Source organism: Camelus dromedarius, chromosome 25 (assembly GCF_036321535.1).
Source record: "Camelus dromedarius isolate mCamDro1 chromosome 25, mCamDro1.pat, whole genome shotgun sequence".
Lineage (NCBI taxonomy): Eukaryota > Metazoa > Chordata > Mammalia > Artiodactyla > Camelidae > Camelus > Camelus dromedarius.
In genome coordinates this window covers 15,647,826-15,663,257 of record NC_087460.1, presented here as the reverse complement: position 1 = coordinate 15,663,257, position 15,432 = coordinate 15,647,826, and the positions used below count along the sequence as shown (strand labels likewise).

Sequence of the window (15,432 nt, the reverse complement as noted above, 5' to 3'; positions counted from 1 at the left end):
GATGCAGAGAAGAAGATTTGGTGCTCAGACTAGTGGGGTGGTGGTGGTAGGGAGAAAGGGGAATGAGTCTATTTTATTGGGACTTTTTTTTAGGGTCCATTGAGCCTATAAACAGGAACACACAGCTGCACTCTCATAGAGCTCCCTTTCCTGGTGGCCGGAGCTCTCCCACCATCTAACCCTGCTCTGGTATGCTCTGTTTTCGTGGCCCTCGGGAACAGATCATCTTTTTCTGCATCTGTGTACTCTGGATTCCTCCCTGGACTAAAGGTCCAGTGAGGAGTGGTCTCTAGCTTCCTGTTCTTCCCCATCCCACTCCATCAATGAGTCTCCTGAAAGCCCCATCAGCAACTCACTGGATCCACTCAGTCCGAGGAATAGTCACTGCCACACTTAGACCAGAGAGCGGGGCCATCTTGTCCTTCAGTCTTGGGGTAGCAGACAAGTGCTAATATAGCAGTAAGACAATTAGAGAGAAAGGGAGAGATAATAATAATGTTAGGGAGCCACCAAATGACCCAAAGACAGAAATCTCTTGATCAAGAGATCCTAAAACTAAAAGAACCAGAGCAGCTGATGCCAAAAGGGAAACAAAGCTTAGATGTGGAAAGTGATATGACTAACAGCAAAGGAGGAAGAATATCCACTCCCTTCTTTTCATTTCTCTCGGGATGGCTACTTCAGATGATTGTGATGCATCTGTCGAGCAAACGTTTGAAGAGTACTTACGCTGTAAGCATCAGGCACTGCCCAAGGTCTTGAGGCTGAAGATGAAGGGATGGAGAACAGCGGAGGTGACAGTCTCATGGCATCCACAAGGGAAAGCCACGTCCCATGAGGGATGTGAGCACAATCTGGGGCCAGTGCTGGGAAGCCAGTACTGATTTATACTGGCTGGTCAGGGAAAAGCTTCAAAGGGAAGGTGAACTTTGTGTGAAGACCCAAGCACCATGAAAAACCACAGGATGATCTGGAGGTAGGGTCCCACGCAAAGTGAGCAGCAGATTTAGCAGACTTTTGGAGGAAGCAAGTTTTAATTCACTTGAGGACTGCACCAAATCCACACATTTAATGAACCCTAGTGGAAAACTGGTTTTTATGTACGTTGCTCCAGTAATCTGAAGAAAGGCTAAAAAGAATGGTCGAAGTGCCAGCTGTGTGGAGTGGTGGTGCATTTGCCAAGAGGATTTATGAGGCATCTCAGGTCAAATCAGCACGTCTCAGCCAGGCAGCAGGGTTTTAAGGAAGCCATGCCTCAGGGTCTGTTTGGAGACAGATGACAGTCCTGTGGATCATTTCCTCTCTCAAAAATTATAAGTAATTCAAGTTTCACAGATGCTAAATTTTCTGAAATAGTTCTCAAATATGAGGATTCAATATGAATCTTCTTTGCAATAATTATTACTGAGTGAGCTTACTGGGTGCCAGTGCAGGTTTTATGTGAATTACCTCATTTGGTCCTCATGACAACTCTGTTATTAATAGCATTTCACAAGTGGAGAAATTGAGGCACAGAAAGGTTAAATAACTAGTCTAAGCATGCAAAGCTATTGAATCTGGCCACGTCACTCCAGAATCTATGTGCTTCACCGCTGAAGGATCTCCCCACAAGCTTGTTAAACCTAATCTTAGAACAAAGAAACAACTATGACATATTCTGTTCAGTAGTTTGCCAGATGCTCTAATTTACGTATTTTTTAACCTCTGTTAGGAAGGTGGCTGAGGTTCAACATTAATGTGAGACATCAGGTGATTTGCCCAAGGTTACAGATCTACTAAATAATGAAGCCAGAGCTTGAAACAAAGTCTTGCAATGAACTTGGAACTCATGACTTCGTGAAGATTCAGAAAAAGTTCCAAAGAGTATTTCCATCCAGAAATGTGTGGAAGTTTGGGGAAGTAGGCAAAATATTTTGTAAATAGGTGAAAGCAGTTTTAGTTAGTGTGGTTCAATATATCTGTGACACAGAGCCTGAACAAATGGCCACTTTAAAATCTGTCTTTCTCTTATACCTAACACAATTGAGTGTTTATAGGTATGTTTTCTGCTCTCTTTCTCCCTCTCTTCCTATATGTTTGTGTGTGTAAAACCTATCAGCTTATCCATTCATTTTTAAAAAATTGCTGCAATGTTTAGTTAGCATCCATTATATCATTTAAAAAATTATTTATTGTATTATTATTGGGGGGGAGGGAGGTAATTAGGTTTATTTACTTATTATTTATTTTTTTAATGGCGGTACCGTAGATTGAACCCAGAACCTTGTGCACGCTAAGCATGGGCTCTACCACTTGAGCTGTACCCTCCCCCCATTTTTCAAGTTTAAACAAAACCATGGGGGATTTATACATTCAATCAGTTTATTCAGAAAAGTGTCTCCGAGGTTCACACAGTTGCCTGGATGTGTACTAAGCTCTGAAAATCCAAAAGAGAATGAAATCACTGCCCGGACAGGAGAAGGCTGGGCTCAAATGTCATGACCGCTCTGGTAAATGTAAGTTTCAATTAGCATCTCCAACCTGCAGAATTCATACCCCTGGTGATACAGGAAGACTTTCCAAAGGGGTACCTGGACAGACAAGTGTTAGGAAGGCAATCAACTGCTAGGTTCTCAACCTTTATTTAAGCCTTGCCCAAGCCTTGCCTGCAGCAAAACATCCAAGGAGCAAGAATCTTCCTGTTTTCTTTTCCTACCTCCCTTTTCACAACAGTGCTTCTTCCATGCTGCAAGAGAACAGCTTTTCTTTCATTCACTCTGATTTGTCCAGCAAGCCACCAGAGCACAGAGAAACGGACAGTTCAGATTATTGTGTCAGTGAAACCTTTTAAAATTAAGTCATCACAAACATGCACTTGGGTTGGGGAGGGTGTAGCTCAGTGGCAGAGCATGTGCTTAGCGTGCACGAGGTCCTGGGTTCAGTCCTCAGTCCCTCCATTAAAAATAATAAGTAAATAAATAAACCTAATTACCTCATCTTCCAAAAAAAAAAAAAAAAAAACCCACTCTCAGTCTTCACTTCTATGTCTTACTGTTGTTTCTCTCTCACTTGGGGTGGAGAATGGCCTTAGAAACAGGAAATTTTGCTGTGTGAGCTGGGACAGTCTGAATTCAGACTATGAAGGTCGAGGCAGCAGCAGGAGCAATGACAACCTTTGCTGAAAGGCCTCTCACCTCTTCCATCCCCTGACTCAAGTCTATGAACCATCCGGGCTGGCAAGGAACTTAATAAAAGATGGCAGGCCGTTATTCACTCAAGTGACAGGCACGTGGCACTGTTCTGTGCCGTTTCTCTCCTCATTAAAATTAGAGTATTTGAGGTTTATAAAAAGCAAGGCTGGAAATGTCAGATACCCAAGGTGTGCCCTTGACCTTTTCACCTCGAGAAAGCTTGATGGCTTCTCGCATCCCGGCTGCACCTCTCCTGCATACTTGGAATGATCTCAGAGAGAAGGTGGTGCCCTGCTTACAATTCTGATAGGGAACGGCACATCTTAGAGCCCAAGGGACGCATCCAAGAGAAGTCGGCATTTTCTCGAACACTCACAGGAAAGGCATTTTCATTAACTTTTTCCAGAAGATCGCTGTCTTCCAAAATACCTAACGTTCCATTGCTGCAAAGCTTTTGCTCATTGTCAATCATCAACCACTTTTCATTTTTTCTTATTTACCATGTACTTTTAAAAATTAGTTTATCTTGGGTAGGTAGGGTATAGCTCAGTGGTAGAGCGCATGCTTAGCATGCGCAAAGTCCTGGATTCAATCCCCAGTACCTCCATTAACAAAAAAATAAATAAAATAAAATTTTTTTAAAAGGTAATTAAAATTAGTTTATCTTAATGGGAGTATGGTGTGGATTCTACTGTAAATAGTGTACTTAACGATCATGAATAAAACTTAATACATCTATCTGCCTGGGTCGTGGCCCAGTGTCTTTTCTTTTTTGCTGTTCATTTCCTCAAAGTAGATTAATTTGTACTTGGAAAAGTGGAACGGCTCCTTTTGGTGGAAAACAAAATGTTCTCTAAAACGATCAGGGATATAATGCTCTGGCTTTAAAAAACCAAGCCTCATTTAATTAGGATTAATTTCTCACTCTCAGAAGTTGATATGTGGTTCTGTTTCTGTAAAATGCAAAATCATAAGCTTAATTGTTTCCAAACGTGAAAGTGAAATTTCTAATCTTTCTTTCTAGAATCTTCAGCTGTCTGTTTCTCGTCCATCTGTCACTCCATTTCAGGGTATGTGGAGACAACCGTATTGTGGAGACTTGCTGCACTAAGGGCTTCTTCTGTGTACAGAGAAAAGTGAGGGGTGCCAGTGAGGGTGAGGGGAAGGGCAGGAGGGGCGAGAGCGCAGGAGCCCCACACACTGAGCTCAGGAGTCTGCACTTTGCCTCAAGCCCAGTGATTTCAAAGTGGAATGTGTGTACCCGAGACCTGGGGTGTCAGAAGCATTGATTATATTTGTGTTTTCTCTAACATGCAGGAATGAATGAAATTGCAGTTATATTTGACTCACATAGGTTGACATGGACACCCTCTATCTACTCAGTCCATCAAAGGTGACACTGTCACCGCCTTTGAGCAGTGAGTGTCTTGAGAGGGGGGGAGAGGGTTTCCCATGCAGCCTCCAGCATTTGCCTCTTTCCCCAGAGCTGGTGGTGATTGTGGCAGTTTATATGAGCCTGGTAAGGGGCTTTGCAGATTATGTTAGCCAGTGTCAACTGATAACCCTCACAAAAGGGACAACTAGCTTTAAAAGATTTCTGCAAACAGAGCAAAACGAACACAAATGAAAAATCCAAAGCACAAAACCAGAATGAAGAAAATATTAGTGAGATAAAAACAAGGAAATAACAAAAACAAGACAGCTAATCTTTTTCCAATTCTTGGAACAACTTCACCACCCATATTCCAAGATAAAAGTATCCATGATTTAATAAGGACTGACAAGCAGTGGACCACAAAATGTTGGTATCATCAAGAAGACTGTTTAATGGAAAACAGACTATGGATACCCAAGGGGAAGGCACAGGGAGGGATAAATTAGGGGTTGTGGATTGACAGACACACTACTATATATAAAATAGATAAACAACAAGGCCTACAGTATAGCACAGGGAACTATATTCAATTTCTTGTAGTAACATACAGTGGAAAAGAATCTGAAAAGAAAATATACATGTATGTATATGTATAGCTGAGTCACTTTGCTGTACACCTGAAACTAACATTGTAAATCAACTATACTTCAACATTGGTGGGAATGTGGTTTGGTGCAGCCATTATGGAAAACAGAATGGAGATTCCTCAAAGGATTAAAAAAAAAAATAGACTTACCATATGATCCAGCAATCCCATTCCTGGGCATATATCCAGAGGGAACCTTAATTCTAAAAGATACATGCACCCCAATGTTCACAGCAGCACCATTTACAATCACCAAGACATGGGGACAACCTAAATGTCCACTGACAGAGGACTGGATAAAAAAGCTGTGGTATATGTACACAATGGAATACTACTCAGCCATAAAAGGAATAAAATAATGCCATTTGCAGCAACATGGATGGGGATGGAGATTGTCATTCTAAGTGAAGTAAGCCATAAGGAGAAAGAAAAATTCCATATGATATCACTTATATGTGGAATCTAAAAAAAAAAAAAAAGACAAACAAACTTATTTACAAAACAGAGACTCACAGACATAGAAAACAAACTTATGGTTACCAACGGGGGGGGGAAGGGGGTGGGAAGGGATAAATTGGGAGTTTGAGATTTGCAGATACTAACTACTATACATAAAATAGATAAACAACAAGTTTATACTGTATAACACAGGGAACTATATTCAATATCTTATAGTAACTTAGGCTTAAAAAGAATATGTATGTTCCTATATGACTGAAGTGTTGTGCCGTACAGCAGAAATTGACACAACATTGTAAACTGACTATACTTCAATAAAAATATTTTAAAATCTATACTTCAATAAAAAAATTTTAAATTTGTCAAAAAAAAAAAAAAGACAAGACTGTTTAAAAGGGATTTATAGTGTCATGAATGATTCCTTAGCCTGTAGCCAAGGATGGTAGGAGAAAACTGTAATTAGGAAGCTATTTTAAAATGCCAACTACTTCATGTTTATCTCATCTTTTTTATTCCTATTTCTGTGTATGACTTATTATGTATTAGGTTATTTTCATAAAGAGCTAAATAAGCATACATCAGGCTTGCATGCTGTTTTAACATTGCTCTATAACCAACTACCCCAGAACTTTGTGGCGGTTTTCAAGCCCTGTATTACTATCTGTCATGGTCTGTAGATTCGCTGGGCTCAGCAGAGTAGCTTTAACCTGGGGTCCTTCAGTCATCTGAAAGCTCAGCAGGGCTGGCTGTTCGAGATGAGGACTCACACGGCTGGCAGTTGATGCAGGATGTTGGCTGAGAGCTCACCTGGGACTGTTGACTGGTGAGCCTGCACACAGCCTCTCCCTGAGGTTTGGGCTTCTTACAGCATGGCGGCTGGGTTCTAAGTGGGGGCTTCCCAAGAGCCTTCCAAGAGGAAGGAAGAAGCCGCCAGGCCAGTTACAGCGTATGCTTAGCATCACTACAGAACACTTCCATCATCACAGAAAGTTCTGTTGGAAAGCACCGGTCCAGTCCCTTAACAGGTATAACATTGAAAGCCCATATGATGGCTGGCTAAGGGAGGAGAAGGAATAGTGACAAGAAGGGGAAAAGGAAGGAGAAGGATTCAGAGAGAACAGTTCATGAAGAAAGAAGCCTAGATCTCGCAGTAGAGTGGCGTCCGAGGACATTTTTAGTCTGTTGTATTTGTAAACTTTGGCAGTTAAAATTCCGAAGTATATAAATACATACTCTTAAAAAACTAGAGAGCTGCAATTCAACAGTCTCCACTGTGTGCCTGGCATGGGGCGAGGGGAGACTGCTCGGTGGACAAGATAGACACAATTTCTCACCATAAAAATTAGAGCAACGCTAATCAAATAATTAGAATCAAGTGTGACAGTTACTTTGAAGTGGAAAGAATGCTATAGAAATTACAGCAGAGGGACCCAAAGCAGCCTAGACAGCATTCAGGGATGTCTCCCCAAGGAGGTGAAGGAGAGAGGAAGAATGAGAGAGCCAGGCAGTGGCGGGGAGAGTTGCAGGCAGGTGGCCAGCTGTGTTTCAGCCAATGTCAAAAAAGAAGGACTGAACTAAGTTGCAGGTGTGGCTGGACAGAGGCAGACTAGCAAGAGGTGAGCCTGAGAGCCAGGGACAGGTGGCAGAACTTGCTAAAATATTTTGTCATGAGGAGGATGTAAAATCTGATGCTTTTTCAGCCAAGAAGAGCTATGTTCAGATTTGCATTTTGAGACAATTTCTCTGGTTGACACACTAAGAATGGCTTAATGGGAAGCAAGGCTGGAGGCAGAGGCTGCTTGGAAGCTATCTGGTACCAGGAATGGTAATACGGCTGGAGAAGTGGTGACTGTCGGGGGTATCCGGAGCTAGAAGGTTGGTGATCAATTGGTTGTGTCTGAAGGAGGACCATTACATTTCTAGCTAGGGAAACTGCAGAGAGTATGTGTCCGTAACCCACAGCCCATGGGCCAAACCCACTCTGTCCCAGTTTTGTAAACAGTTTTAAGGGAGCACGGCCACGCCCATTCATTTACATATTGTCTATGGCTGCTTTTCCCATACAATGATAGATTTGAGCAGAAACCACCACGTGGCCCTCAAAGCCTAAAATATCTACTATCTGGCTCTTTAAGAAAACGTTTGCCAACTGGGATAAACGATCATTATCTACCTACATCGAAGGGTTAAGATTTACCAGGCAAGGCTTTAAATAGTTTACATGTTATCATAATCTATCTCAATTGGCAAACAAGAATTGTGGCTATTGTCCCATTTTACAGAAAACCAAGGCACAGATTAGACACTGTCATTTACATCCTTAGCTTCAGTTCCCACCTACACGCCAGTGACTCATCAAAGGTTCACTTCAACTCCAGATCTCTCATTTGAGCTTCAGACAGGCGTGTCTCTAACAGCCAGTCTCAGAGGCACCTCAAAACTCAATATGCCCCAAACCAGACTCCGGCTCACCCCCTCAAACAACATCAATGTTCCATTTTTCTTGGTGAAAATTGCTAACCAGAGAAGCAAGTCAGAATCCAGGGAGCCCTTCGAGGTCCCACAGTCTCTCGTTTCTTTTCGTATCTGGTCTGTTTAAAGACGGCTGAAATCTGACGGCTTCTCTCCCTCTGTTTCACCTACTACCTGCCAAGTCCAGTTCACCAGCAGGACCATCTCCTTTGCGGGTTCTGTTCATTAGCTTCCTCTGAAACCAGTTCCTCTTCACCCAAGCTCTCCTCTCGTCTCCAACCTGCAGCCTGAGGGCACTTCGAACCTGTCAACTCCCCACCCCCATTCCCTACCTGATCTTAATCTTTTAACAGTTTTTCTCCTTCTTAGGATTCCTTGGGACCTTTCATTGTGTTTTTTACATTGCTTCATTGTTTGGGGGTTTTTACAGCTAACTGATAGAAATGCAAAAATCATTCTTGTCAATAGACATGCAAATCAATTCCGAAGGTCAGGATGCAACTAACTTCTCTACGTGGAAGAAGCCAGTTTCAGGTCCATTAGCAAATTCGTTTCACTATTCCTGACCCAGAAATATGTCCAGGGTTTTTTTTTACAGCAGTTTTAACATCTGCCTGGTAATTTCATTAAATGAGTTAAATCAACTCTACTATGCAAGTTCATTTTACATCTACATGACAGTCGTGCTTGTACCGTTTGGGGAAACTTAACCTTTAACTCTCTTTCTTAGGCACTGCCTTGTTGGCTGAATGAAGCACCCTCCCCACGTCTCTTCTCCAGCTCTGGCTCTCTTTGTGAGCACCCTGTTCCTTCCTTCCTCAGAGATGTACTTTCTGCCTGGAACTCACTTTCAACTTGGGTGTTCTTCATTCCTTCTTCCCGTAGTAAGTTTTTTTATCCTCCAGATCTCTGCTTAAGGATTCCTTGCAGGGCTTTCCAGACCTTTCTGAGTCAGTTACATTCCATTACTAGAGGCTCTTAAAGCTCTGGTAGCAAGGGTTAAATTTGCAGTTTTTTACATTTGTGGGATTAGGTAACACTTTGTAACACAAGTAACACTTTTCTCTGGCTGGAGGCACTGCATGGTAATGGATGGAGGTAATGCTCGCCTGGTATCCCCTACACCTAGCCCAGTGCCTGCACAAATATTAAACACATAATGAATATTATAGACAGATTTTTGGCTGTAAGTATTTACTGCTCAGGAGTGAGTTGGGCTGAAAAAATATGTATTTAGGAGTCATCAGCATATAGGTCCAGCCATGAAAATGCACATGAAGCAAAATCATAAGGTGGAGCAAAGTGAAGGCTACTAGGAACCTGGTTTAGGTGGACGAATTGGACAGAAGTCAAATTATAGTCACTTGAAAGGGAAGGAAACAGAAGCAGTTAATACAGATGGCACATTCAGAGTTTGGCTCTGGAGAGGAGGAAAGGTGAAGGTGGCCCTGTAGGAATCCTTTAATAATACCATTCTTGTATTACATATGCTTTCTTGGCTGAAAAGGGAGGATTTACAGGTCACACTTAAAGTGGCAAGAAATTTGGAGTTATATAAAACAGTAACAGGCCTTGAATGAATAGTATGGTGTACACATTTAAACCAACTTTTTGAATGTAAATAAATTGTTTATAAATCTTCAACTAAGGGTTTCTTCTTAGGATTTGGGCAGGAATCGAAAAATGGTAGCCCCAGAGTTTACTTAATCTGCGTTTTTTTTTTTTTTTTTCAAATTTTCAATTTGAATTAAAATCTCTTTAAAAAGAGACTGGTTTCCAGTGACATGTGACCTGCCTGGGCTGTACCTTCTCTGGAGCTTGGGACTCCACTCCAGCATAAGAGGCTTTTCTATGCCTTGTATGAAGGGGAGAGAGGAAGGGAGAAGTGAATGTTGCTTTCTGAGCGATAAGATTAGACCTATGTCTTTGGGGCTGAATGAAATCAATTCTAAAACCAGACCGGATTTAACCGCTTTTACCCCAAATAAACCGCCCTCCCTCCTTTCCAAGAGGAAATCAGCACAGGTTACCACTTCCTGTTAATTTAAAAGCCCAGAAAGTCTCCTAATTTAGGCTGACAGTGCTCCAGGAGAACCCAGCAGACAGTACCCATTACAGTCTTCCTTTGCCTTTCAAATGTCACTTTCTCAGCTCTCATTCTCAACATTGCTATCACAGGCTTACACCAGAAAACTGCCAAAGCCTCTTGGTTGGGAGCTCTTGTCTACTTTGCCTGAAAACAACGAATGGGTGGGTGGGTGGGTGGGTCTCAGTGATATCGAGGTCTTTGAGCAGAAACAGCTCTTGGGGGATGTGAGCCTAGGAGCCCGCTACACTCTGAGTTACGAATCCAACTTGGGTAGGTCGTGGAATCACATTCTTCTCCAGTTTGCGCTTGGGGGTCGGCGGCAGACAAGAGCAGAGGCACAACTGCCAATCCTGGCTGCAAACTCTCCGGGTAGGGGCGGGAGCGGAAATTGCCTTTTGTCGGTTTGTCGAGGGAAAATCTGCCCTAAAGTAAATTAACTTCCCCAAGGTTGCCTTTCCCTGGGCAGAGGGGCGTTTCCGGGCCCACCCAGGGGCTGTTTGGTAAATAAGGATGCTTGCTGAATGCCGGAGCCCGGGAAAGGCGCTCCTGCACTCCTGTGGACTGAAGGACAAGAGCGACCAGACGGTTGGAGGTTCCTCCCCAAGGGATGCTGGAGGGACTGCGCTGCTCCCTGCGCCTAGCCCTGGCCAGGGGCGGCGGGCGGTGGCGGCAGCATCGGCGCGGTGCGTGCGCTGGGGCTTGGCCGCGCCGCCCGCTTTCGGGTCTAGCCGGGCGCCGCGTGCCGCCGCCGCTCTCCGCAGCGGCGCGCTCCTGGAGCCTCCCCATGGCCAGCACGCCCCCCGGCGCCGCGGCCCTGGCCCACCAGGTACCCCGATCCAGGGCATTCGTGGAGGCGGGGGGATGGGTTAGATCCCGGGTCTTGGAAGCCCACAGGCCTGGCCCGGCCCCTTCCTACACCATCCTACTTCTCCTTGCACTGTCATTCTGTCTCCATCGGGGTTGTCTCCTATCCCCAGCCTTGCCTGAAATCTAGGGTTCCAGCCTGAGAACCCCTCCTCGGAGAGGCCCCCGCCAGCCAGGTTTAAAGCTCCGGAGTGCGGCGCCAACAGCCACGGGGAACGTGAGGGTCGCCATGGAAGCCGCTTGGAGAAGGCGGGGGTGGGCGCGGAATTTCTGGGCTGCCAGAACTGACAGCCACATCCTGCGTGCCTTCGCCACCTAGAAATATTTTGACCGCAGCCTTATGCCTCCTTGGATCCCTTTCTTCCCTTTCTCCCCTAGCGATGCAGCAGATTTGGTTTTCTGGTTGTGTGTGTGTGTGTGTGTGTGTTAAAGTCTGCACCTTTTCCAATTCGACCAGTTTCCATTGTGTCCTTGACTATCTTTAAAAATTACCCCCTAATTCCATAAGATTTTGTCCTGAATGTGTGGGGTTTGATGTTGTTGCGCCTGCATGGGAGGACCCTGCCCGTGGAGAAAATGGTTCACTCTGGTCCCCATCCCTTTTCCAGGCTTGCTATTGTGCGCCCGTGATCGACAAGACCACGAGGCTGAGAGCGCCCGGAAGATTTTTCTGTAAATGGCTTAAAGCCCTAGTCCAGACTATTTTCTCGGATAAAAGGGAGACAATTACCTTCTTGTTCTTTGCTGGTGAACTCTGGCTTCTGTAAGAATTTAACCAGTCTGCCCAGAGCCAGCAGAGGAGGACAAAAACCGCCACGACCTCCGGCAGGGCAGAGAGGGAAGCGCAGCCCGCGCAGGACGGACGCTCTCTCTGGGGGCTCGTGCCCGGGTGTTTGATCCTCCGTTTCCTGTTTGCTTGGGGACCCGAGCGGAGCGAAGGGTGTGATGGTGAGTGATACTGATTACCCCAGACCCCAGTTACCCACCTCGTTTTACTGAATGGATTTAATTCTTCTCTAAGGACTGCAATAACGGATGCTCCGCAGAGTGCACCGGAGGAGGACCAAAAGAGGCGGTGGAGACATTTAAGGTAAGTTATTTTTCCGAGGCTGAGTGAAACAGCAATCCAATTGAATACATCCATTTCTTGTTGAGATTCGGGGCAATTTTCACTGCACGGGTTTATCCAGTAGTTTAGATATGCTGCCATGCATTTTAAATTCCACTCTTGGGGTGGGGGTGGTGGGGTGGGAGATGGGGGAATCATTTGGGGAGCAGTGTAGTACAGTCATATCTACAATTACCTGCAGTTAATTGCTTAATTCATTTCATGAATCGTAAAATTTTTCTTGGAAAATAGTCAGTTCATGAATCTTCACCTAGAGGTTTATCTGATTATGTAATACTTACCCTTCATTCTATTTGTGGAAAAAGTTAAACTCATATTTTCTCTTTAAGCAGCCCCCAACATTTTACAGTAAAAAATAAATTGTTGTATCTCCTTATCTCTTTGAGTTGTGGGGTTTATATATTAAATAATCTTATACCTCACGGAGAAATAGTCAGGGTCAAAAAAGAGAATCTAGTAAAGCACTTTAAAATTATAAAAAACATAAATTTAAGGTGTATTATTATTTTCTCTATAATTCATTATCTCCACTGCTCCCCCAACCCTCCAAACGATGGTGGTTTTTGCTTTTTTTTCCCCCTCCTTCTGCTTCTCCTGCCTCTTTCAGTCACTCAATTGTCATCCATAGCACAGAGCGTCCTAACGATCTCACATCCTGGCAGGGTTCAGGGAGGGACTGAAACTTGAGTCATCAATTTCACACACACCCAACTCTCACTATGTGCCAGGGACGGTGCTAAGCATTGCAAATCCAAAGATGCATTTTGTATATGATCTCTGCTGTCAGCATTTTTTAAAAACCAAATATAGTAGAACATAGTAATTTTCTTACCAAAATAAGTCTGTGAATTTTATTCATATTATTTGTCCTTAAAAGGATAATGTCCTCTATAACTTTATAGAGGACACTAGTGTATGAAGTGTATGGTCTTCATACACTCTGCTAGTGTATGAAGACCAAGCTCTAATACGCTTCAGGGACTTAGATGTTGAGATATGGAGTCCTTGAAAGAACGAGATAAAAGGGACACCTACTTGACAATCTCAAAGGGTCATCTTATATAGTAAATTCCTCAAAGTAAGTTCCTCAAAGGGTATAGATAAATAAAAATTTCCCCAAAAGGTCTTTATACTTTTATACATAGAAGTGTTGTTTGCAGAGTAAAGAGTTAATTCATTATTTAAATAATCTCTTTGTTAATTTAGACTTCTATACCTAAGGCTTTAGTGAAGGGAAGTGTGTTGATATTTCTATACTCAGGTACAGAAGACCTGTCAAACAGGAGTGGTAATGGTGGTTGTGCTCACAGTGCACGTGTGATGAGGCAAATGAAAAATGAAGCTCACAATTTAGGGGAGAAAAATAGTTGATTTTACAGGAACTTCTTGGCTTTGGATATATTTTGTCTCCTTGATCAACCCCATTCATAACTTTTAAATTGCCTTTTGGGTCTCTCATGGGTAGTTTTCATATTCGTATCCCCTCCCCCATTTTGATACAGTCGTTTGAAAGTAAAGAAGCCGTTTTCCAAACAGAGCTCAGTAATGAGATGCCTTATTACTGGGAAATTCTGCAGAATCTTTCTGTGTGATCCAGAGTCATCTTTGTTTCAAAGAGGTCAGCTGTCTATTTCTTCCCATTCCCCCTGCTTCCACAGAATGTGACTCTCTAAATCTGTAATTCTCCTATTTGTACCTCTTTATTAGATTTTTTTTTTAATGTCTCTAAATGATAATGAACAAAGCACCTAAGCTTTCCGAATAGAACAAATGCACTCATTGTAGAACAAAGTTATGCAATTTCCGACACAATGCACAGAAAGCCTTTGGAAGTTTAAGTGTCAGTGCAGAGAAGTACTGATGCCATATTGAGTGGTGAGCGATGTTGAGGGGTGGGCGGAAGATGTTGCCTGAATGCACGTGCAACGCAGCCCTCAGGTGCTCTCCTCCCAGTTGCACTAGCCTGCTGCAGGCTTCCCCATTTTAGAGCAAACAGTTCCCCACATGTTTTTGAGTCAGGAAATTGTTGTTTTTAATGTGTCCTGTTTTTGTCAATATTTCTTGTCATTTCATGATCCAGTCAATGTGGCCTTCCAGATTCTTCCACAAGCATATGGTCTGAGACAGGATCCTGACTTTGAAGTCATCAGAAAACACTGGAACACTGCAAAGAGACAGATTAATTATGCAGGAGAAAGTATCATTTTACAAATACTGATTTTTTAAATCTATCTTTAGAAAGGAAATGTAGAAAGGGAAAACCGTTTCTGAAGACTACTGATAAAAAATTGTAAAATTTATTTCTCTCACGCCAATGCTTTTCTCCCCCCCTCTTAGAATTGCAAATTCATATCTACTCAACCAGTCACACACCTTCAGTTAGTGTTTGTTTTCTTCGGACCTTGATTCAGCTGTATCACCTAATTGTTTAGATTTGGTATTATTAGGTAATTTCTTTTTGCGCCCAGGTTAAAAGCTGTTATTTTTAGTTTCCAGAGTTGCAGGGATTTTTTTTTCAAATAAAGGAGAATTGGAATTCGGGATGAAGTTCTGAAGATACCTACTAGTGTATTACTTTGAAAAACTGAAATAGGGCAGTCCTATTGGGTTACCGCACTCTGTTGTTTCTTACTGTGTGGTTGGCTTTATTCCTCTGATAACTATGTAACTTTAAAAAAGCTAAAGATCTAATCTGTTCTTAGAAACAGTAATTGGTACATATATGAAAATGAAAAAAAATGTGCACTATACTGTTTATATGTATTTACACGCAATATAATGTGTATGTGCAAACTGTAATAATTCTACATAATAAAACTGGGGAAAAAAAAGAAATAGGGCAGTCCTTAGGGACAAGTCAGAGAGTTAGAGTTGCTGTTCACACTATTAAGAAATGACATGTCTTACAAGAGGATGTAGCAGTTTGCTAAAAGGGAACTAATGCCTAGTGAAATAATCATTTATCTTCATTTTCCTGAAACTTCACTAGTATTTTATTACAAGAGCACTAAGCTGAGCATAAAAATACCTTATTCTGTATCTCTGCTTTGCCGTTACTAACTTGATCTCTCAGCTGCAGTGGGTCCCACCCACTAAGGGTGGTCTTCACGGTATTTTAAGGAAAGGATTCATAAAAGTAAAAGATATTACTAGGTTATGATCCTTCTTCAAGTTGGTACTTTGAGGGTTTGTAATAACAATGAAAAGGTCTTTTATGAGTTATAATAA

General features: G+C 42.8%; 1 protein-coding gene across 6 annotated transcripts in view; it reads left to right on the top strand.

The window, feature by feature from the left end:
* BCAT1 (branched chain amino acid transaminase 1) overlaps positions 1-15,432 on the top strand; it is an 80,753-nt gene that overhangs the window by 12,235 nt on the left and 53,086 nt on the right. For 2 of the 6 annotated variants that reach the window (XM_064479113.1, XM_064479112.1), the window contains exon 2: positions 12,097-12,165. In XM_064479113.1, coding sequence (XP_064335183.1) covers positions 12,097-12,165 — 69 coding nt within the window. Of the gene's footprint in view, positions 1-8,852; positions 9,007-11,015; positions 11,038-11,296; positions 12,024-12,096; positions 12,166-15,432 lie in introns of those variants that run through there. The other 4 variants (XM_064479114.1, XM_064479115.1, XM_031443961.2 and 1 more) reach the window with 4 other exon arrangements.